Source organism: Poecile atricapillus, chromosome 8, assembly GCF_030490865.1.
Source record: "Poecile atricapillus isolate bPoeAtr1 chromosome 8, bPoeAtr1.hap1, whole genome shotgun sequence".
In the NCBI taxonomy this organism is placed as follows: Eukaryota; Metazoa; Chordata; class Aves; order Passeriformes; family Paridae; genus Poecile; species Poecile atricapillus.
In genome coordinates, this window is record NC_081256.1 from 5,641,288 (window position 1) to 5,663,698 (window position 22,411).

The 22,411-nt window shown below is 57.7% G+C and overlaps 1 protein-coding gene across 5 annotated transcripts; it reads left to right on the forward strand.

The window, feature by feature from the left end:
- Positions 1 to 155: 155 nt before the first annotated feature.
- SNED1 (sushi, nidogen and EGF like domains 1) lies at positions 156 to 22,374 on the forward strand. 5 transcript variants are annotated; one of them, XM_058843789.1, is made up of 33 exons: positions 156 to 581; positions 3,489 to 3,776; positions 4,249 to 4,389; positions 5,105 to 5,267; positions 6,202 to 6,327; positions 6,440 to 6,553; positions 7,295 to 7,408; positions 7,647 to 7,760; positions 7,883 to 7,999; positions 8,274 to 8,399; positions 8,681 to 8,785; positions 9,220 to 9,333; positions 9,467 to 9,583; positions 10,021 to 10,137; positions 10,214 to 10,330; positions 10,495 to 10,608; positions 10,689 to 10,862; positions 11,039 to 11,152; positions 11,765 to 11,878; positions 12,308 to 12,421; positions 12,503 to 12,616; positions 13,204 to 13,500; positions 15,500 to 15,683; positions 15,771 to 15,883; positions 16,393 to 16,671; positions 17,036 to 17,180; positions 17,493 to 17,575; positions 18,357 to 18,443; positions 18,636 to 18,752; positions 19,209 to 19,296; positions 19,897 to 19,980; positions 20,202 to 20,240; positions 20,595 to 22,374. In XM_058843789.1, the coding sequence occupies exons 1-32, from the start codon at positions 378 to 380 to the stop codon at positions 20,236 to 20,238; spliced, it is 4,335 nt and encodes a 1,444-aa protein (XP_058699772.1). In that variant the 5' UTR covers positions 156 to 377; the 3' UTR covers positions 20,239 to 20,240; positions 20,595 to 22,374. The 5 variants fall into 5 exon arrangements, with proteins under 5 accessions (XP_058699772.1, XP_058699768.1, XP_058699771.1 ...); XM_058843785.1 differs by lacking the exon at positions 10,495 to 10,608; XM_058843788.1 differs by lacking the exons at positions 10,021 to 10,137; positions 10,495 to 10,608.
- The last annotated feature ends 37 nt before the right edge of the window (positions 22,375 to 22,411 follow it).

The following is a 22,411-nucleotide window of genomic DNA, read 5'->3' on the forward strand; positions in this document are numbered from 1 at the left end:
GGTTCGGGGGGACCCCCCGGGACCCCCCCCCACCTCTCGCGCTCCTCCCGCGCCCCGCGGGGAGCCCGCCCCGAGCCCCGCCCCGCGCGCGCCGAGCGCCCATTGGCTGGCCACACCCTCATTATGCAAATGAGCACCAGGGGCGTGGCCGGCAGGCTGAGGGCGCTCGGGCGCGTTGGAGCTGAGGGGCCTCCGGTTCGAGCCGCGCTCCGGGCGATCGCTCCCAGCGCCCGGCTCCGGGCGGCAGCCGCCGTCCTTCCCGTGCCCCTCAGTGGGCGTCCTGTCCTGCCCCGCCCCGCCCCGCCTCGCCCTGCCCGCCCCCGCCATGCTTCCGTGGCTGGTGCCCCCGTGAGAGGCGAGCGGCGTTGCCGGCGGCCATGCAGGTCCTGGCAGGCTGGGCCGTGCTGGTGGCACTGGGCGAGTGGCTGTGGGCCGGTGGGGAGGTGCCGCTGGGGGACTTCTACCCCTTCGGGCCGGCCCAGGGCGACGCCGCCACGCGGAAGCAGGACGACGGTGGCTCCGAGCTCCGGCCCCTCTCCATCCCCTTCCCCTTCTTTGGTGCGGGGCACACCGGCCTCTATGTGAGTAATTTCCACTTATTTCTGCTTATTTCCTCGTATTCGCTCCCTCTTGTTTATTTCCTTGTATTCCCTCCTTTTCCCTCCCTCTAATTCCCTCTCTTCTGTTTCTTTCTTCCTTTTCTCTTCCTCTTATTTCCTCTTTGCTGTCCTGCTTGGATGAATCCGAGTTTCCTTGGGGGCCATCAGGTGGTCCCCACTTAACTGGGAACATCAGAGGAGCGGCAGTGTGCCGAGGATGATGCGGTGGGCCCTGGGCTTGGGGAGCATGCAGGACCCCTGGCTCAGTGTGGGGGTCCTCAGCGAGGATCCTGGCCCCACTGCCTTGGGAATGCTGGGCAAAGCCCTCACCCACCGTGGGGAGCCTGGACTTAGCCCTGGTTGGAGGCTGCATTACCTGCATACCCACACCTTGTGGCACTGGCCTGGTGACATGCTGGGGGATCCAACAGCAGGGAGCTGGATACATCTGGTGCACAAGAGCTCAGAGTTGGTGTGCTGCAGCCCTAGAATGGTGGCCCCTGGCTGGTGGCCCTTGCTGCAGGGAGGGGGTGTTGGTGGGGCTCTGAGTGTGATGTAGAATAAAGACAGCTGCACTTTGGGGTGCCCACTGGGCACATCCGATTCCCTTGCCTTTTCCTGCACCCACTGGATTGCTGGGACTACTGGTGACACACTCCCTTGCGACTCCTAAGCCACCAGGAGGGGACTATGGCCAAAGAACTCAAGTTGTGCCTAGCCCATCATGTAGCCTGTAGCTGTGGCCAGAGGGGCAACCCCAGTGCCTGGTTGTCTGTGGAGTCTTTTGGGTGGTGCTGTCTTGCACCTAGAAGTGAGATTTGGGCTCCCATGCCAGTTTCCACCCGGCACAGTGAATCATTCAGCATCCTGATCCCATCTCCCTGGTTTGCTCTGGGCTTAATGATGACCCAGACCCAGATGGCAGAGGAAAGGGCTGAGCATTGCCTTGATGGAGGCAGAGCTGGGCTCAGGTACCATTCCACTGCCTTGGCTCAGCGCAGGGGATCCTTGGTCCTACCTGGTCATGTTTGCCCCCCAGTCAAAGTGCCACCCCTGCTGTAGGGTGGGAGGGACCCAGGCTTGGGGCTTGAGCTACCATGGAAGGATAGAGAGGGCTGGGAGAAGCCAGATGACATGATGGTTGTGCCATAGAGGATCCACATTGTGGCTTTAGGTCTTGGAGGGGCTGCAGAAATCAGTGGACAGTACATCCCCCTTCCCTGAGCTGAGACCCCATGGCTCTACAGGGCCAGCTTGCCTGCCCCCAGCACAGAAGTCCATGTGGCAGAAACCCTCCTCTGCAGGGAGCTGCTGTCCAGGGGGGAACTGGCACAGGGCTGGGTTCACCTGGAAACCTCTATTCTCAAGGGCTGCCTCTAACCACCCCCCTCCTCCTTCACAAAAACCAGCAACAACAAAAAAAGCCCTTCTTGGCTCTGGTTCTCTCCCATCTTGCTTTAATCAAGGGAAGAATGTTCCTCTGCGGACACAGTGGGGTTATGGAGGCTTTGGGAAAACAGAATCCTCTTTCCCTTAGTCACAGTAAGGACTGCCCTGTGTTCAAGTGGAGGGGCTATGAACCCTCCTCAGGGACTGGGGACCTTCCCTAGGGATGCACAAGGCCATCACAGCTCAGCCTCCCCATGCCTGGGCGTGCTGGCAGCTGGAGTGAAGGCATTCTGGCTTCAGCACGGCTCCTGGGGATGCTGGCTCCCAGTATTTTTTGGCACACGAGTGTGACACCACTGCCTGCCTGCGTGCCAGAGCTGCTCTCTCCCCTTGAGACCCTCTTGCCTGCACCAGGCCCCCTTTCCTGTCCTGCAGCCCAGGGGCTTGCCAGAGCCAGACTTTGCACACTGGAGAGCTTGGCTGGAGGCTGTGTTCTCCTGCGTGTCCCACGGTCGCTTGTGGGCTGGGGAACAGAGTGCCTTGGAGCTGACTGGACCGCCAGTCATGGCACTGTGGCAGAGTGCTGGCAGGGTCTCCTCCAGGGAATTTGGGAGCTCAGGGTGAAAGCATTTCCCTTTGATCCCTGCCCCCTCCAGCCTGTTCAGGCAGGCAGGGGGTATCTTCACCTTTCTCATTCCCATTGCATCCCCAAGTTGAGAGGTAGCGCTCCCGGCAGCAGCATCCACTATTTCCAGTTTCCTCCCCTGGGCTGATGCTGCCATGTATCCATGTGGGCAAGGCATCCCAGAACCCTAATTGCCCCAACTAGTTAGTGCTGAGGAACAGCTCGGAGTATCTCACCCTTGGGATCTGGCATCCCCCACTTTAATGAGAGCAGCCTGCTGAAGCACCGGGGGCTTTGCATGGGGTGGCAGCACTTGGTCACCTGGGGATGAAGAGCCTGTTGGCTCACCCGGAGTGCTGTGCATGCTGGTGGATGGATTGCTGCCCAGCAAGTCTCCTCCCACCCTGGGCCAGTGCCCACATGGGCCAGTGCCCACAGCCCCCCTGCCACGAGGGTCTAGCCCCATGGGCTGCCTGTGAGCCATGAGACTGGGGAGCGAGCTCAGGCCCTCACCCCTGCCAAGAGCAGTGCCATGAGCTGGCCCCACACACCGGGCACTGTTTGTTTTATGCGAAGGGCTCCTGCAGTTTTTGCAGTTGTTCCCCTTCCCCTGGCCCGGAGAACAGGGCTGGGTTTGTTCGTGCAGTGGCCCACAGCCGTGCTCCAGTGAGCAGGCGGCTGGGGCGGGGGGCTGGGGGTGTTGTGGGTGCTGAGGCACGTCTCTGCTTCTAAGGACAGGAAGGGGAAGCGCTCCAATATTTGTGGAAAGGGGAGGGGGAGAGAAAGATGAAATGGAAAGCACCTCTAAAACATGGATTCCTGCTGGCAGCAGGAGTCAGCTGTGGCCACCCGTTTTTTTCCCTTCCTCTTTGCAGGTAAACAACAATGGGATTATCTCATTCCTGAAGGAGGTCTCCCAGTTCACGCCGGTGGCCTTCCCCATTTCCAAGGACCGGCGTGTGGTTGCTGCTTTCTGGGCAGATGTGGATAATCGGCGGGCAGGCGAAATATATTACCGAGAGAGCACCGAGCAGCCCATCTTGGAGAGAGCAAGCAGGGACATTGCCCAGTATTTCCCTGAGTTCCCAGGGTTTTCTGCACAGTGGGTCTTCATTGCAACCTGGTACCGAGTCACCTTCTTCGGGGGCAGCTCATTTTCACCAGTGAGTAACCGAGGCAAAGCAGCCACCCCAGGGGTGTGCCTTCAGTGTGATGCCACACCTTCCGCTTGTGGCACGGAGCTGTCAGCTGAGCTCAGTTGATCATGATGGCTCTGTTACAATACCTTGTTGTGACAAAGCAACAGTGGGCTGGCAACACCAAACCCTCCTCTTTGTGCCATGTGGAGGCTTTACATCATCAGCCTTCTTAGGCAAAAGTGAGGTACCTTTTGCCTTCCAAATGCTCAATATCCGTGTTTTCCCCCATTTTTCTCATTCCTCTGGGATGAGAAGTGATCTGTTCTAGCTCAGGATCACAAAAAGTTAGGATTAAAAATAATACAACTCTAATGCCCTTGCTTGCAGAGGAGGACTGGGATTTAAGGAAACGCTTCTTTGCTGAATGTAGTTTCTGTCACTTTATTTTATGGCTGGTTCATCATCCCTCACTGCCTTCCTCCCCTCCCTGCTGCAGGTAAACACTTTCCAGATTGTCCTAATCACGGATGGCAAGCTTTCCTTCACCATCTTTAACTATGAGTCCATCACCTGGACCACGGGTATGCACGCCAGCAGTGGGGGGGACTTTGCTGGGCTCGGTGGCATCGCGGCACAGGTAAGTGGTGAACGTGGCCTCTGGGGTGCCTGGGTAGCACATCCACCTTATGAGCTCGTGGCTCCTGTTTGTGTTTCTTGGAGGTAGAAAATCTCCCCCTGCTTGTTTTTTTTTTTTTCTTCTTCAGAGTTCTTAAATATCTGTGTGTGCTCTGGCTCCCAAAGCTGAGACCATACAGGGGGCTTTGTTATCCCGAAACCACAGATCTTTGCCTTGGCTGCTGCTTCATAGTCCCTTTTCCTTCCTAACCTCAGCCTTTAAGAGCAGCTGCCACAGCTAGCACAGCTTTTGCTTGTAGTTTTATTTCATCCCTGTGTGTGTTGTTGTGTAAAGGGAAAAAAAGCCAACACCTACACCCACAAAAACCCCAGTACCCACTTGGATGTGTGATTTTACCGACAGTAAATCAGTAAATTGATCCATGCTTGGCTGCCTGCTTGCCGTCCTGCAGCAGGCAGGATGCTGCAGGTGGAGAGGAAGTGAATGGGATTTGAATTCCCAGGAAGGGACTGAGCAGGCCAAGCATCCACTTCATCCTGTTGTCCTGTCATGTGGACAGGATTGAGCACTGGCCTGTGGCATGTGGAAGGGGAAAACTGGTCTGAGTGGTGCCACCAGTGGTGCCACGTGACAAGGAGAGATGAGTCCAGGTGCTCCAGCTGCCTTTTCCTGTGCATTAGTGATGTCTCTTTACTCTGTGCCTTTGTCCTTCCAGGCAGGTTTTAACGCTGGTGATGGAAAGCGCTACTTCAACATCCCCGGATCCCGCACCGATGACATCGCTGACGTGGAGATGACGACAAATGTGGGTATCCCCGGGCGCTGGGTGTTCAGAATCGATGATGCCCAGGTGCAAGTGGGGGGCTGCAGCAATACAAGTAAGAGGACAGCAGTTAGGTTTACTTAACTCCCAACCCAACCCCACACTGTTCTCCAGCCCCATCTTTCCCTGTCTCAACCCCCACCTCTGCGGGGTGGAAGAGATGTCTGGAAGGGCTCTGGGGAGGGAGGGGAGGCAGCTATGTGGGGACTGTCTTCAGTACCAGCTGTGGTTGGGCATGCCACCCTTGGTTGCCCCAGGCTGGGAACAGCCTGGGAGAGCAAATGGGAAGGGGAGGAAGAGTTCTTAGTTTAAAGAAGCCTGTGGGGAGTGATGAGGGAGGCTGGGAAGGAGGTGATGTGCGCAGTTGGGCCTCTGCCAGCCCACTGCCAGTGCATGAGGGGCCAGCACCCTTGGGGGATGTATATGTCCATCAGTCCTAGTATGTTGGGCTGACCCAAGTGGAGGACTGCTGAATGCCAGCCTGACATGTGGGTCTGGGTTGTCAGAGCCTGGTCCATGCTCCCCACTCCAGGGGTCCTGGCACGTCCCCCACAGAGCTGTTGGTCTCCGGTTCCTCATCCCCACTTCCCCCTGGCCGTGTTTTCCCACTTGTGATCTGTGTGTCTTGCGTTATCGGTGGATTTTCTATACGTGGGCTCTCCCGTCCCCTTTCCCTCTGCCCTGAATGATAAGTGAGGGCATGTTCATGTCCCCTCAGCCAGTGGAGCAGAACTTCTCCCCACAGCCAGGCTGCAGACCTGTGCAGCCTCTCCCCCTTGCACAGGAGGAGTAAAACTACCCCCCCTTCCCAGGGGAGCCCAGAAGGAGCAGACCCTGCCCTGCCATCAGGCAGGCAGTCCCATGGGCTCCCCAAGCACCCCAGGGAGCTGGGGGGTGCAGGGAAAGACCCTGGCACTGGTGTGGCTGTAAAGTGGCAGGTGAGCCCTGCCAGGGTGAGGGCTGACAAGGGTCACTGCCTGTTCCCACAGCCTCTGTCTGCCTGACACTGCGGCCCTGCCTGAACGGGGGGAAGTGTATTGAGGACTGCATCACGGGGAACCCCTCCTACACCTGCTCCTGCCTGGCCGGTTTTACTGGGAAGAGGTGCCATGTTGGTGAGCGCTTTGCTGCAGGGAGCAGGTCTCGTTCCCAGTGTCACTGCTGCATACTGGCACTCTGTTTGTTCCCATCCTGAGCTCCTGTCCCCCTACCCGGGGTCTGTTTCAGATGTGGATGAGTGCCTCTCCCACCCATGTCAGAATGGAGCCACGTGCCTCAATGGTGCTGGCAGGTTCACCTGCAGGTGCCCACCAGGCTTCAGAGGCAGCAACTGTGAGATTGGTGAGCAGTGCAGCACTTAAAAAGCAGAGATCCCAGGCTTGGGGGGTGCTTCTGCTCTTGGGAGGGTTCTTCAGACCAGGGCTCCTGCAGTAGCTGCTGGGCTCTAGCACTTTGTGACAGCCGACTTGGATTTCAACTTGCTTCAAGCAAAAGAAGCTTTTCTCTGGCCATGAGCCTTTCCTTCCATGTGCTGACTCTTCCAAGGGCTTTGCTCAGTGCTGCTGCCAGCATTCCTCCACCACCACTCCCTTAGCCAGAAAAGCTGGCAGCCAATGCTCAAACAAGCCTTGCAGGCCCTGCTTTTGCAGGTGATACTCTGGTCCCAAGCTCTTCAAAGCCAGGGGAGACCCTCCCAGTCCCTGGCAGTTTCCCCCGCTGCTGGCCTCTGCCTGCCAGTGGAAGTGCCGCCAAAGCATTTGGCTCCTAGCAAGCTGCCGTGCCAGTGGAAAAGGCGAGAAGGGAGTTGACTTGTGGGGGAGGAAGGAAGGGAGGGAGAAATGCCCAGCAGAGCACACTGACATCCAGGAGGTGTGGGGGGATGAAAGAGCTGAGCTGCCTAAGGACAAGTTTTAGGGACAGTCATGACTGGGGACTGGCCACTGTCTCCTGACAGAAGGTGCATGGGTGGCTCCAGTCTGTGCTCTACCTAGACCTGGTATCACCACGTGTAGAGGATGCCATGTGCTGGTTCTGTGCCTAGGCTGATACCCCTGCCCTTCTTTTTTTTTTTGGGTTCTGCAGCAGAATCACCATGTGAGAGCAGGGTGTGCCAGAACGGTGGGAGTTGCCAGGTGGTGAACAGGACAGCAGCATGCTTGTGCCAGTCAGGATACACAGGGGTGGACTGCCAAACAGGTGGGTGACAGAAACAGGTATGGGGTGGAGGTGGTGATGTTTCATACCTTGGCAAGCTTCCTTCTCAGTCAGCTTCATTCCTGGATGTAGTTTTGGGAGGGGAATGCTTGGAATTGCCAGTGGCACCTATTTTTTCTATCACACTCACCCTCTTGAGCATCATCCAGGCTGGGAGGCACCAGGTGAGCTGGCTGTGCCCACAGATGACCTGACCACCTTTCCTGGCCTCCCCTTGCAGAGGTGAACGAATGTGAGTCCAGCCCATGCCTGAATGGTGGGCACTGCATTGACCTGGTCGATAACTACACCTGTGTGTGCCTGGAGCCCTTTGAGGGACAGCGCTGTGAGACAGGTGCCTGTGCCCCAGGATTACCCATGGCAGGGACTGTGTCCCCCATGTTCTGCTGGCCAGCATGGCCTCTCTCCCAAATCCAGGCTCTCCTCATGCTCACTTCCTTGCTTTCCCTTTACCAGATTCATCTTCCTGTGAGGACCGGAGTTGCCAGAACCGACAGACATGTAACTACATCCGCCCTGGCCGCTATATCTGCACCTGCTCCCCGGGTTATTATGGCAACAACTGCCAGTACGGTGCGTGAGGTTGTGCCTCGAGCAGCCTGGCATGGGAGCTGCACTCAGGGGCAGTGGGCAGGAATGGGAAAATGGCTGCAAAGGGGGTGTGTCAATCATAGGCACTGCTGAAACTGGTGGTCAGCATGTGCAGAGCAGCCGTGGTGCTGCCAGGAGGGAACACCTTCTTGTGGGGCTGCTTGACCGTGCGGGGACCTCCAGCAGGATTCCCAGGACAGAGGATATTCCAGCCCCAAGCTGGACCTCTCCAGCTCAGGCTCCCCATTCCCCACAGGTGGGCCCCGCATGCCCGGCGCCTGCCTCTCCCACCCGTGCCAGAACGCAGGCAGCTGTCTGGAGACTGAGCGGGGCTATGTCTGTGAGTGCCAGGAGGGCTACACTGGACAGGACTGTCGAGACCGTGAGTACCAACCGTGGGGACTCACTAGTGGGGTGCAGCATGTCAAGGGGAGCCTTCATGCTCATGAGAGGGAGAAGCAGCAGCCCCAGAGAGCCTGTTCAGGGCTCTGGCATTGGGCAAAGGGTCTGTCCTGCTGGAGGAGGCTGTGCCTGTGTGTCTGAGGGCCTCAGGGCTGCTACCCACCCGAGCTTCCCCTGTGAGTGGCATCTGGCAAGGCCACTTGTCTGTCCCAGCCTGCAAGCAGGAGAGGTCCTGGGAAGCTCCTGTTTCCTCTCTTGCAGAGCTCTCTGAGGGCTGTGAGTGTCGTAATGGGGGAAGTTGTCTGGAGGGGAATGTTACTGTCTGCCAGTGCCTTCCTGGGTTCTTTGGTCTCCTCTGTGAATTCGGTAGGTGAAAGCTTCTTGCCTACAGTGTTCTTTCCCTCTGGATTTCTTGAGTCAGGCAGCCTGTGGGTCAGCAAGGAGACACTGCCCATGCCTGAGCCTAGCACAGTGCCAGGCACACACTGAATTTGAGCCTGGAAATATTGTTCCCTGGTGAGATGGCAATGCTTCCACCTCTACCACTCCCCACTTTGAGCTGTGCCTCTCCCAGCCTCTGCCTAAGCCCAGTTCCCATGGGTGGGGAGGGAATTTCAGCTTTGTGCACTCTCTTGCTGAAGCTCACTGAACATCCAGGTTGGGCATTGCCATTTGCACTGTCTGTGCCAGAGGATCTGTCCTGTCTCATTGGACCCTGCAAAGTTAGGAGACTCCTGTTTCCATGTGGGTGTCCTCCTGCCACTGGCTGAAGGAGGCTGGCACTGGCCATGTGTTTGCAGAAGTCACCACGACACCGTGCAACATGAACACGCAGTGCCCGGACGGTGGGTACTGCATGGAGTATGGCGGGAGCTACCTCTGTGTCTGCCACACCAACTACGGCACCAACCACAGTAAGACTCCACGGGGATGTGGGAACAGCTCTGGGGTGGAGGGGGTGAACATGGGGTACCTTCAGCAGCAGGCAAGCTGCCCTTGTGTCCCTGGCCATATGTCCTTGGTGATGCCCTGTGTTTGGCTCTGCAGCGATGCCATCCCCCTGCGACTCAGAGCCCTGCTTGAATGGGGGATCCTGCAAGGTTCATGATGACTCGTACGTCTGCGAGTGTCCTCAAGGCTTCCTTGGCATGCACTGCGAGAAAGGTACCTCCACAGTGCTCCCTGTGGTCCCAGCACCTGGCAGAGATTGGGAGAAGGGCTTGAACCTTTTTGGGAGATGAACAGTTACTTGCAGAGCTGGAAGGTGGTGCAGGTTTTCCCATCCCATCCTACAGAGTAGAGGGAGGGATTGAATAACTCCATTCATGACACCCAACAGTTGCAGCAGCAGATCCAGTTGTTTCCTGTACAACACCATCAGTGTTGGTGTTTTTATTTACATGCCACAGGTTCCGCCCTTGGGAGCAGCCAGCTGTCTCCCAGCACCATGCACCTGTTGGCCCCCAAGCCCCCAGCACCCATCCGCACGGGTGTAGTTTTTGTGATGTTGCTGGACCCAGGAAGCAGTCAAGCTTCCCGCAGCAAGGGGTTGGTGGGGTGCTGGTGGGGTGCTGACCCCGCTCTGGGCGCTCTCTCTGCAGCCAAGCCTCGGCTCTGCAGCACGGGGCCCTGCCGCAACGGGGGCACCTGCAGGGAGGCGGATGGCGAGTACCACTGCACCTGCCCCTACCGCTTCACCGGCAAGCACTGCGAGATCGGTACAGCCCCCCGGCCCCCATGGGGGGGAGAGGTGGCAGCTGCCCCACCAGGCTCACACCTGCCTTGTGTCCCCAGGTAAGCCGGACCCCTGTGCATCGGGGCCCTGCCAGAATGGAGGCACCTGTTTCCACTACATCGGCAAGTACAAGTGTGACTGTCCTCCAGGCTACACTGGCCGGCACTGCGAGATTGGTAGGTTTGAACAGGGTGTGCCACTACCTGGGGGGATGATGGGCCTGACTGTCAGGAGCTCTCTGCTTGCTTTAAGCCCCCTTCCCTGCAACTCTTCCTTGTGCCTTGCTGGAAGGGGAAGGGGGCTGGCTCTGGTTTCAATCTTTGCTCTGCTGTTCTTCCAGTGCCCTCCCCTTGCTTTCTAAGCCCCTGTGAGAATGGGGCTACCTGCGAGGACCTCGGTGGGGGCTATGCTTGCACCTGCTCCTTGGGCTATGTAGGGAAGCACTGCCAGTTTGGTAAGGGCCTTGTGCTTCCCCTTCCACCTGGGGACTTGGGGTGCCTCTGTGGGCCCCATTCATCCCCTGTCTCTCCACAGAGGTCGACTGTGGCATCCCCAGTGAGGTGAAGCATGCCCAGGCTTCTTTCAACTCCACCAAGGTGGGCTCACTGGCTGAATACCAGTGTGAACTGGGCTACATCCTCAGCCAGCACAACCATCCCCGTGTCTGCCGTGTGCCAGGTGTCTGGAGCGACCCCCCCGAATGTGATGGTGAGAGTGCTGGGGAGTGGGCAAGCCCTGGAGCACCGTCCCAGTGGCCTGTGGCCACGACCATGGTTTGGTGACCCCAGGATATGTACTGCTGTTGTCTGCTGCCTTCCCTTCAGGGATCCCTGTCCTGTGCTCATGTCTCTCGCTTTGTCTCTCCCTTGCTCAAATGCCTTTAGAGATCGATGAGTGCCAGTCGCAGCCCTGCCTGAATGGTGGCCAGTGCAAGGATCGTGTCTCTGCCTTCCTGTGCTTGTGTGAGCCAGGTTACACCGGCTACCACTGCGAGCTGGGTAAGAGACCATGCCAGGCATGCTCCAGGGCTGTCACAATCTCTTCCTCACCCTCCAGCCCTTGCCAGCTGGCCAGCCCCAGGAGATTGCCAGCCCCATTGAAAGGAGCTGGGTTACCAGGAGTTGTGTGTGCTTGGATTGGCCTGAGGCAAGGGCTTCTCTCCTGGGACTCCCGGCCAACTGTAGGGAAACACTGCTCCTGGTTAGAGACAATGGGCAGCATGGGAGGTGGTGGGACTCTGGCAGGTGGCTCCAGCCCAGTTCCCTGGGATCTGGCAGAGGACAGTGGTAGGAGAAGGTGGGCTGTTGGAAGTTAGATGGGGGGACATGACACATGACACAGGCACCCTATGGGATGGATATCTTGACACAGCCACACACTGCCGGTTGTGTCCCCAGGTGTCCCTGAAGGAATGTCCCCATGCCATGTGCTTCAGGGGCAGGCCTGAGGCAGTGGGCATCCAGGAGCAGGGATGTTCTTGGCCACTGGGCTTGGGGAAGCACATGACATGGGAAGGGTCTATGCCCTGTGGGAGAAGTGCTGCCTCTCCAAGCCCCTGTCCCGAGCATTCTCTGTGCTGAGCTGGCACCTTTCTTCCTGCTGGACCCCAGATGTTGACGAGTGCCAGTCAGAGCCCTGCAAGAACAGTGGGACCTGCCAAGACCTCCCCGGGTCCTTTGCTTGCTACTGTCCCGAGGGCTTCCTGGGGACCCAGTGTGAGACAGGTAGGAGCTCTCCCTTCCTGGGTCAGTGGGAGGCTGGACTGTGAGCACCAGGACACTGCTAGGGCTGGTACCATGCCAGGTGGCTGGTCACTGTCTTGGGCACCTTGACCTCAAGCCATCACCTGGTTGCTCACTGATGCACCTCCTTGTCTGTAGTTTTGGGGGCAGAGCTGAAACCCCTCTGATGGGGAGGGAGCAAGCAATGAGGTGTCCACCAGTGATGGACTCCCTTTCCAAGGTGTTCACCCGTTCCAGGGGATGTGGGCACCATGGTGCACAGTGGGGGATTCAGTGTCCAGCCCAGCTGTGCCAAACCCTGGGCTGTGCATCTGCCCTGCTGCCCCCTTGAGGGTCTGTCACTGTTGCTCGTTCGTGGAAGCTGGAAGCTGGCTGCTGGCATGCTCACTGCCAGCCTTCTCCCACCTCCAGAAGTGGATGCCTGTGAGTCAGACCCTTGCCAAAATGGAGGGGAGTGTGAGAGCTACGGGGGCTCCTACCTCTGTGTGTGCCCAGAGGGTTTCTTCGGCTACCACTGTGAGACAGGTGAGGCAGACAGGGCAGCACAGGGTGGGCCTGGGGTCAGCGGCATTGCTGACACTGCCAAACCCGGCACCTCTCCCACAGCCAGTGACCCGTGCTTCTCCAGCCCCTGTGGGAGCAGAGGCTACTGCCTGCCCAGCAATGGCACCCACAGCTGCACCTGCAAAGTCAGCTACACAGGCAAGAACTGCGAAAAAGGTAAAGGCCCTCAGCAGCGGCACCAGGACAGGATGTGGGGCTTGACGCCAGCCTGGCAGTGCCCACCGCCCACGAGGGGCTCAACACCATCCGGGACCAGCAGCACTCCTTGAGGCAGGCAGGGCTGGGGGCTCGCCTTTCATGGGGGGCAGCCCATGCCCCACTAATGCCATGGGTGGGTGCTAGCACACGGAGTCGCTGCCACAGGTGCCGAGCTTGGCACCAGGACATGGGGCACAGATTTCCCCTGCAGCAACGGCAATCCCTCGGATGCCCTCTGGAGGGGAGGCAGAGGTGTCTGAGGGAAACCTCTTGGCACTGGCTTCCCCCAAACCCCTCACCCTATCCCGCAGTGGCGAGTGCTTGGCCACCAGTGATACCAGGGAGTGCTCCTGGTGCCCTGGGTCCTCCTGTGCCCACTGAGACAGGGATGGCATACACCCAGAGAGCCCCTGCTAGGTGTGGCAAGTGTGCCAAGTGAGGACCTTGTCCTCTTATCGCCGCTGTTCTGCCGCTTGCTGACAGGGTCTGTTCTCTAAAGATTCATGGCATTACCTCTCCCCTTTGCTTTTGCACACACCGTGAAGAATTGCTGCCACCAACCTCATTAAAGGTGGAAAGGGTGGAGGACACTGGTGTGTTGATTTCTTGGCACCCACCTGAGGACGCAGCTGCCAGGCAACTCATTGACGGCTACGCCGTGACGTACGTATCCCTCGACGGCTCTTACCGCAGGACAGATTTTGTGGACCGAAGTCGTTCTGCCCACCAATTGCGGGCACTAACCTCCGGCAGAGCCTACAATATTTCTGTCTTTTCAGTCAAACGCAACGTGAACAACAAGAATGATATCAGCAGGCCCGTCATGCTCACCACGCGCACTAGTGAGTAGCGTCCCCAGGGGGATCACGGTCGTGAGCGTGCGCGGCCCCTGCAGGTGCCAGGGTTTGTGCTGCCGCTCCCAGCCTGCCACCAGCTCCAGCATGGTATCAAACCTGGCAGGTTTGCTGGTGCAGATCCTAAAATCCAGCTGGGGGCCTCTGGAAAGTGCTTGACACAGAGAATTGCTGTTTTCTTTGCTGTGAGTAAAAGGCCTGACACCCTGTGGCTCACCCTGTCCAGGAGCTTGTAGTGGGGATTTCTTCTGAACCCTGTTCATTGAGGCCAGGCTGTTCTACTCCTTGTCACTGTGCCCTGGAGAGTATGAGGAACCCCCCTGCAAGGCAGGCAGCAGGGCTTCTGCAATCCTGTGGACCAGTCACACTGCCATACTGCTGGGCTTGGTGTGAGAACTTGCCAGCAAGGGCAGGGGCTGTCAGGGACCTCTGCTCCATGGGCAGAGGAAGGGGCACAGTGATGCCTCTGGGGCATGGATAGGCAGAGCAGCTTCAATCCCACTTTCTAGGGCAGGCAGGTGTGGAAATCAAATGCAAACAGGATGGAGGCAGTTAGACATAGGAAAGAAGATTTCCTCTGAGGAGAGGAGAATGGTGGTGGTGAAGCCCATAAGCCACAACCCCCCACAGCAGGCTGAGACCAAGTGAAGCCCAGGGGAGGAGATGGCAGCATAATGCTGGGCACAGCATCTCATGGGGCCTCAAGCCATGGCTGGATGCTGGGGTCAGAATGGCCACCTGAAGTGTGCCATGGACTAGTGGCTGTCACTAGGGCTCACTTTGGGGCCGGTCCTGTTTAACATATTTACTGATGGTCTGGACCTAGGGATTTTGTGTACAACACCAAATTGGATTGGGGTGTTGATCTGCTTGAGGGTAGGAAGGCTCTGCAGAGAGACCTTGGCACACTCAATCAAAAGGCTGAGGATAACTGCATGATGTTCAGTAAGGCCAAGTGTTGAGTCCTGTACTTGGGTCACAGCACCCCCCTGCAGCTCCAGGCTGGGGGAGGAGTGGCTCAAGAGCTCTTTAACAGAAAGGGACTAGAGGGTGCTGTTTGACAGCTGGCTGAACATGAGCCAACAGCATGCCCAAATGGCTAAGAAGGCCAATGGCATCTTGACCTTTATCAAGAGCAGCATGGCCAGCAGGACTAGGGAAGTGATCATCCCTCTGCACTTGGCATTGTTGAGGCTGCAGTGCATTCAGTTTTGGGCCCCTCACTTTAAAAAGGACATTGAGCTACTGGAGCATGTCCAGAGAAGGGCAACAAGGCTCCTCAAGGGTCTAGAAAATATATCTTAGGAGGAACAGCTGAGAGAGCTGGGTTTGTTTGTCCTTGAGAAGAGGAGGCTCAGGGGGACCTCATTGCTCTCCAAAACTCCCAGACAGTAGGTTGTAGAGCAGTGGAGGCTGGTTTCTTCTGCAGAGAGAGAACAAGAGGAAATGGCCTAAAGTCAAGACAGGGGATTCACATGAGATACTAGTAAAAATTTTTTTCTCTCCTTGGGTGGTCAAACATTGGAATAGGATGTCCAGGGAGGTGGTAGAGTCACCATCCCTGGAGGTGTTCAGGAGGCATCTGGATCTGGTGCTGGGTGAGGTGGTTTAGGGGTTATAGTGACAGTGCTGGGAGGATGGTTGGACTGGATGATCTCCTAGGTGTCTTCCAACCTTGATTCTATGGTTAGAGCCAGGCCCGGGCACTACAGCCCCTTTGGAGCTGTGGTAGGGGGCTGGGGCAGAGGACACAGCCTTGGGGGTGCTTTGAGTAGCACAAGGCCCTGTGGGTGGGCAGACAGATGTGCCTTCCACCTGCCTGGAGGCTGTAAGGACAGGAGACATCACAGTTCAGTGGGAGAGGTGGCACTGAGCTGTTCCACTGGGGAAGGTGATCCACAGGTGCCAGCAGGACTGCCCTTGTGGGCACATGGGGAAGGGATGAGGCAACCCATGATGACTGCAGTCCTCTGTTTGCTCCGGCCAGGACCGCGTCCGGTGGAAGGCTTTGAGATCACAAATGTGACTGCCAGTGCCATCACGGTGCAATGGGCTCTCCACCAACTCCAACATTCCACTGTCAGTAGGGTGAGGGTCTCCATCCGCCAGATGGGGGACCTGGCAGGCCGCACCGTGGAGCTGAACAGCAGCGTGGCCAAGTACACCTTCCTGTGAGTGGGGAGCTGGTGGGTGCCAGGGCACTGGCTCCCTCAGGTTGCCCCGCTTACCCCTTCCCACCCTATCTTTTCCCTCCACAGGGACCTGCAGCCAGGAGAGAGATATATCATCCATGTCACAACGCTGAGCGGCCTGGGAGTGGAAGACCACCCCTCAGAGAGCCTGGCCACAGCCCCTTTTCATGTCTGGACAAGTGAGTGAGGTTGCCTTTGCCATCCCAGCTTGGCAGGTACAGGGGCTTGGCAGGAAAGCTGTGGGGAGGGAGAGGTGTGGGAGCCGCCAGACTGTCTGGCCAGCACAGCAGGTAGGAGGTGTGCAGGCAGGCCTGGAGTGGCCAGGAAAGACACTGACATGTCATCCCCTGCCAAATGTTGTTCAGTCTCTGAGACCAGCATGAGCCCAGCCCCATGCGTGGGCCTGATTCATCCCCTGCTATCTGGCAGTCAGAAGGCAAGGGCTGACCTGGGTGCCAGGGTGAAGTGCGGCTCTCTCTGTCTTGGCAAGGACCAAGACAAGTGTTGAGCATCCCCTCACTGTGCATATGGCTGGAGCAAGCTTGGGGTAGGTCTGGGCAGTGGCAGGGGAAAACCCTGAAACCCTGAAAAAAAGCTGAAACCCTGGCACACTTGTAAGGTGGTGTGAGCAAGTCTTTCAGGGACACCAGCTCTGACCACTTTCCTTCCCATCCCGTCTCCACCACAGGGCCTCTCCCCCCACAAAACCTCACTGCCTCCCATGTCACCGCCACCTCTGTGTCCATGGCGTGGGAGCAGCCGCCCATTGGCACCATGGAGGGGTACATCATCAATGTCACCACTGCTCAGAGCGTCAAGAGCCGCTACGTGCCTAACGGGAAACTCGTGTCCTACACGGTGCGGGACCTGCTGCCTGGGCAGCGCTACCAGCTGTCCTTGACAGCTGTGCAGAACACAGAGCAAGGCCAGGTGCACAGCGAGCCCATCCACCTCTACGTCAGCACCTGTAAGTGCTCCCAGGGCTCTGCTGGATTGCTGCAGTACAAGGGAGGCCATGGGATGAAAGGGAAGCAGGGTAGGGGGTGGAAACCAGTTGGCCAACGGAGTGCTGAGCCCTTGCTGCCCCAGCATTGGGTGTCTGCACCAGGCTGTGGGGACAAGACACAGGTCCACTGGAATGGGAGGTGGGGTGTTGTAGGGTTAGTGAAGGGCAGATGCAGAGCTCCAGCTTGGTGATGGGCACTTGCATCCCCGGTGTGTGGAGAGTGTCTGTGTGTCACCTGGGGATGATGGGATGGGATGATGGGACTGGCGGGGAGGTTGGTTGCTGGCTCACACTACCTCCATTAAGCCTCATCTTTGATCTGCAGTGCAGAGGGATGGGGCTCCAGACAGACGGTGGAGCCATGCTGGGCACCCGCGGGTTCTTCGAAACAGGCTGCCCCCGGCTTTCCTGCCTGAGCTCCGCCTGCTGGCAGATCATGACACAGCTGAGGAGCCCTCGCCAGCCCCCAGGTAGGCACTGCTTCAGCACTCCTGGCTCTTCCTCTTGGCCCAAGAACTAGGCTGAGCCAGTCCCTTTTCCCAGCTTCCATACCCAGGTGTGTGCAGGTCAAGGGTCAAGCCATGCTCCTGCTGGCATGCAGTCTCTTGCCCATCCACTGGGGTTCTCAGCCGGGCAGGCACCTTACCCTTGAGAGCAGCTCCTCCATGGGACTTGCACAGAGCCTGATGCCAGTGAACGCTTTACGCTGATGCCATGAGCCCCAGCACATGGAGCCTGGAGGAACTGCAGTGCCCCCTACCCTTCTGGTTGTCTTGTCCCAGGTTCACAGAGCTGGTGGATGGCAGAGGGAGGATCAGCGCCAGGTTTGGCACTGTGCCCGGAAAATCCCTCACTGTGAAGACGCGTAAGTGCTCCTGTGCCTTTGTGTCCTGCTCCTGTCATCCAGTACCACCTCCTGCACCTCCCTGCAAGCTGAGGTGGCAGCCAGGCAGGCTCCTGTAGGGCTGGGGGAGCTATAGAGGAGGGTGGAGCCCTCTCATCTGGCCCTGGGCAGGCAAACATCTGCTCTGCTTGTTAGACCCCTGCCCAAGGAGAGGGATGAGTGGCAGGGGGAGCCCAGAGAAGGACCCTGATGGGAAGTGATGGTGACTGTGGCACTGGCACTCTTCTTCCCTGCCAGCAGCAGCAGGGGCCTGAGCAATGGCTCCATAGCACTCCGGTGTGGCCCCTCCCTGCCCAGCAGCCTCAGCCCCCAACTGTCAAAGAGACCTCACACTCAAAGAGGGTGCCTGGGTGAGAAATCCCTCATTAGTCCAGACCTAGCCCCCATTTTCCATCCCCAGAAGATCGGGGATCGAAGTGTCAACCCAAGATACCCTAGAGCACCTGCAAACCCCACACCATGGGGTGGGGAAGGGGCCTGGCAAACCTGAGGGCAGGCAGCCCTTGGCCTCACTGCATGTTCTGGTTCTTCCCCTGCCTCCCCAGGACTCTGTGTCCCAGACCCTTCCAGGAGGAGTGAGAGTGTCACCCCAATTCTGGGGATGCCAGCTGGGAAGGGCTATAGCACTGCCTCAGGCCTGACCAGTGCTCCAAAGCTGGAGGCAGGCTGGATCCCCCTGGATGGGCTGCCTTTTGGTCTGACTCTGGCCCGGAAAGTGACATTCAATCCTCTCATTGTCCAGAGACAGAGGCTCCAGTGAAGCTGGAGAACACAGAGGTGTCCAGCTGGGACAGTCTGGCACTGCAGCTGCATGAGGCAAAGAGCAAGAGTAAGTCCCAGGGGCGACCCACAGGAGCAGGAACCCGGCCCTGGCCCCACAGGCAATGTGCTCAGCACCAGCCTGCTCTCCTTGGAGGCATGGCAGGCCCACCTGCTCTTCCTGGGAGCACCCTGGCAATGCCAGGGGCTTGGCAGGGCTGAGCTGTGACCCCAGGCTCTGATGGTCGAGCGTGTTTTGCAGGAGAGGGGCAGAACTGCTCCAAGAATCCCTGCAGGAATGGAGGCACCTGTACCAGAGATGACGAGTCCTTCCACTGTGCCTGTCGCCCAGGGTTCAAGGGCCGGGTCTGCCAGCTGGGTGAGTGCCAGGCTGTGCCAGAGGGTCAAGCTCCCTCCTGCAGTGCCAGGCTGGTGGCTGTCCCTGTCACAGGTCCCCTAGGATGTAGGTCACTGAGCACACCCTGCCAGCACCCAGGGGCACCCACAATGCCCAGGCTTTGCTAGAGATCTGTGTCATGCTGGTAGCTGAGAGAGGGGCTGGGCTCTGCTCTTAGTTTGAGTGCAAGTCTGGTCCCTGCTCCTGGCTGAGCTCTCTGCCTCTGCCTGGCAAGCCAGGCCCCTGCCTTACTCAGAGAGTTACATAGGCAGTGTGAGAGGCTGGGCTCTGCTTCTACTGCTGGGTCAGCTCTGTTGAGGCCAGGCCTCCAGCATGGCCAAGAAGCCAGGGGGACCTCACCACCCTTGCCACAAGGCACAGGCAGGCAGGGCCAGGGATGGGCTCAGTGATAGCTCCCCTCTCCTATTCCCCAAGCAGCCTGCAAGAAGGTGCCACACTCGTGCACGCGGCTGTACTCGGAAACCAGGTCATTCCCAGTGTGGGAAGGAGGCACCTGCCACTATCTGTGAGTACTGCCTGCAGGTTATGCTCCCCCCTTCCCCTTGTGCTCTGAGCTGGGGATGTCTCCCTGCAGCTCAGCTTTGGGGAAGGGAGAGCGAGCACAAGGCCGTCTCCAACCCCAGCTGGCAGTTGCCCCCTCCCCAGCACAGGCTGAGCAGCCTGGCACACCCCTGTGGCTGCCCCCAGCTGTGCATCAGGGCAGGGTGTTGCTGAAGGGACAGCTCCATACTGGAGTTACCCACCCACATGGCAGCAAGGTTGGATTTTGTGTGTGTGACCCCCAGAGAGCAGCAGATCCCATCCAGCTCCTGGCTGCCTCTCCATCTGTGAGCAGAGGGCTGGGGGAGCCCTGGTGCAGCGCCAGGGCATGGGGGGTACTGCTCTGCCCCTGGTCCCTCTGTGATGGAGGCACAAAGGCCTGGCTGGGATCAGTCCTCCAGCACAAGCCAGCTGGGCACCATTTCTGCCAAGGTTGGCTACTGCAGCCTGGAAGGAAATAGTGGGGGAAATAGGGGAAATACCCAGACTTCCCCTTCACTCTCATCAAAGCACATCTCTCCCTTTTGTTCCTTACACTCATGTCTCCACTGTGTGTGTATTGTAGGTTCAGGAGAGTATACAAGGTACACCAGGACATCTGCTACAAGGAGAGCTGTGAGAGCACCAGTTCCAAGAGGACGAGCAGCAGGTACAGCCCTCAGCAGCACACTGAATGTGCCAGTCTTCCTGTGATCCTGGACAGGAGGATGTGGCTGGCTGGTGTGCCCCAGCATGTGTGGGGACAGCCAGGCTGGGGGTGAGCTGGTAGAGGGGTACAGACATGACCAAGGCTTGGATGCCAGTGCCATGTGCTTGCCTGTGAGCAATGGCTCACAGGGGCTGACGGTGTTGTCCTCCCTTCTCTTCCAGAAAGCCAAGCAACAGTCACACACTGAAGAAGCCATAGAAGTAAGTACCTGCTCCAGCTCTCCTCAGATGCAGGCAGGGGCAGTTCTCATGCAGGGAGCTGGGAGATGGTGCAGGCCAGAGCACAACCCTGGCTCATGCCACCGTGTTGAGGGGGTGTGAGGGCTTATGGTTTATGGCTGTGGATGAGGTAGAGAAGCAGGAGGCAATGCTTTGATTACCAGCTCCATGAACAAGAGATTCCTGCACAGAAAGGGCCAGGCAAAGGCTGGAGTCCTGGAGACAGCAGGTCCCCTTTTCTCAGCACAAGACTGGTGCACAGGGTGGGAAGAGGCCAGCTGTGGGGCATCTGGCAGACTCTGCACACCAGCTCATTTTACTCCTGCTCCTCCACAGGGTTTAAAGCAGTAGAAGCTTCATCTTTCCACATCTAAGGGCTTTTTGAACACCAGGAAGATCAGATCTGCTCACTGGTTGAACACAGCAGGGGAGCCTTCCTGCCTGGTGTCAACCTCTCCCTCTCCTCCAGCCCATTAGGGACACGCAGCTGGATCAGCATACTGAGTAGTGCTCCCTTTCCCCCCACTGGCCCAGCACTGCCTTTGCTGGCCCCCTCTCTCCCCTGAGGAGCTGAGCATCAGTGCCCCTTGAGGGGGCCAGCCCTGCTCAGCACCCCCAGCCACTCTGCACAAGCGATGGGCTCCCTGCTTCACTCAGGGATCAGCCCAGCTCCTTGACAACAGCATCTGCACCAATCTATTTTCGTAATCCAAGGTTATAAATTACCTATAACCCTCAAATAAAACAGTTTAATGCAGACCAAAACGCCTTAGCCATCACCTGAAATCTGGCCCCCAAAAATATGCTCTGAGGAGCAGCCTCTGTAGATGAATTAGAAATAGTGAGCAGCTCCAAGTGGTGAGGCGAGCATGGGCAGTAGAGGAGCACTCCCGTTTCCTCTGCACTAGCAGGGGAAACTGAGGCAGCTTCTACTGCCTGCTTTTTTTCTTTGCTTTGTAAACAAGCCCTGGTTTTAACCAAATTTCCAGCTCAGAAACCAATAGAGCACCAAAAAATAATTTTAAATGTGATCTGTAGGGTGAAGTCTGTCAGCTGAGGTGTGCCAGTACCACCACACTTGTAGTTGCCTCCACAGCAGTGCAGGGCACAGCAGAGGCTTGGGGAGGAAGCCAGCCCCACATGCCATCCCCTTGCACTGGACCTGGAATTTGCCTTCCCTGTGGCACCAGTGCTGCAGGGTTATGTGGAGGAGAGGACCAGCACCCAGCACTGTGGCAGGGCAGGCAAGGAAAGAAAAAGTGTAGCTTAGAAACATTCCTAGTTTTTGTGAGTTTGTATGACAACACTAGTTAAACATAGATTTGTGTATTAACATACACAGTGTATATTATAAATTAACACATACCAGAGATATATCGCAGTTATGGTATAGAGCGTCATGTCCCCAGCAGAGTGGGATTATTCTGGTGGGGAGGCAGCACAGAGCTCTGTTGCTCAGCCACGTGTCTCAAGCAGCAGCTTGGAAGATGCTCTCAGAGCAGGACAGGCCCAGGAGTTTCAGTGCTCCTGTGACCACCCTCTGCCTCCCAGGAGCGGTGTAACAGTGCTCAGCCTGCAGGCACAGCTGCAGAGCCAGGGACAATGTGAAGCCACGACCAGCTGGCCAACGTGCTGCTCCCCTCCTGCACCACCTCTAGCTTAGCTCCCACAGGACAGACAGGCCTTGTTTTCCTCCAAGGCTGCCTGGTCCTGTTCCAGCTGCCTGGCAGGCACAGCAGCCCTGCCTTCCCAGGGCAGGAGAAGCCAGCCCTCCCTTCCAGGAAGAGCAGGGCAAGGGGGAACCCAGACAGGAGGGGTTGGAGTCATGGTCTGAAAGTATTGAACCCCTGCTCTGTCAGCCACAAGATCAGCACTAAGATGGGCTGTAGAGATGGAGATGGCCCTGCCATGGGACAGTTCTGTTTCCACAAGACCTGTCCCCACAGCAGCAGGAAGCCTGGTCCCACTGCCAGCCAGCAGAGCAGCCCACAGCCTCCTGTCCCACAGCTGGCCCAGTATGTAATGCAGCCAGAAGGTTTTAACCTAGTCTTGGAACTAAATTAGGGGGTTTTGTTCAAAAATTTTTTTTTTTTTAAATAAAAACACTTTATGGAAACTGTTTGTTTTTTTTTTAAGTAGTTGGTCAAGGAGGA

Bases quoted from the DNA above. Each gene is read 5' to 3' on its own strand.
- SNED1 (XM_058843789.1), top strand. From the start codon at position 378: ATGCAGGTCCTGGCAGGCTGGGCCGTGCTGGTGGCACTGGGCGAGTGG. The intron at 6,328-6,439 runs GTGAGCGCTTTG...GGTCTGTTTCAG, and splicing joins TGGGAAGAGGTGCCATGTTG to ATGTGGATGAGTGCCTCTCC. The intron at 9,334-9,466 runs GTAAGACTCCAC...TTGGCTCTGCAG, and splicing joins CAACTACGGCACCAACCACA to CGATGCCATCCCCCTGCGAC.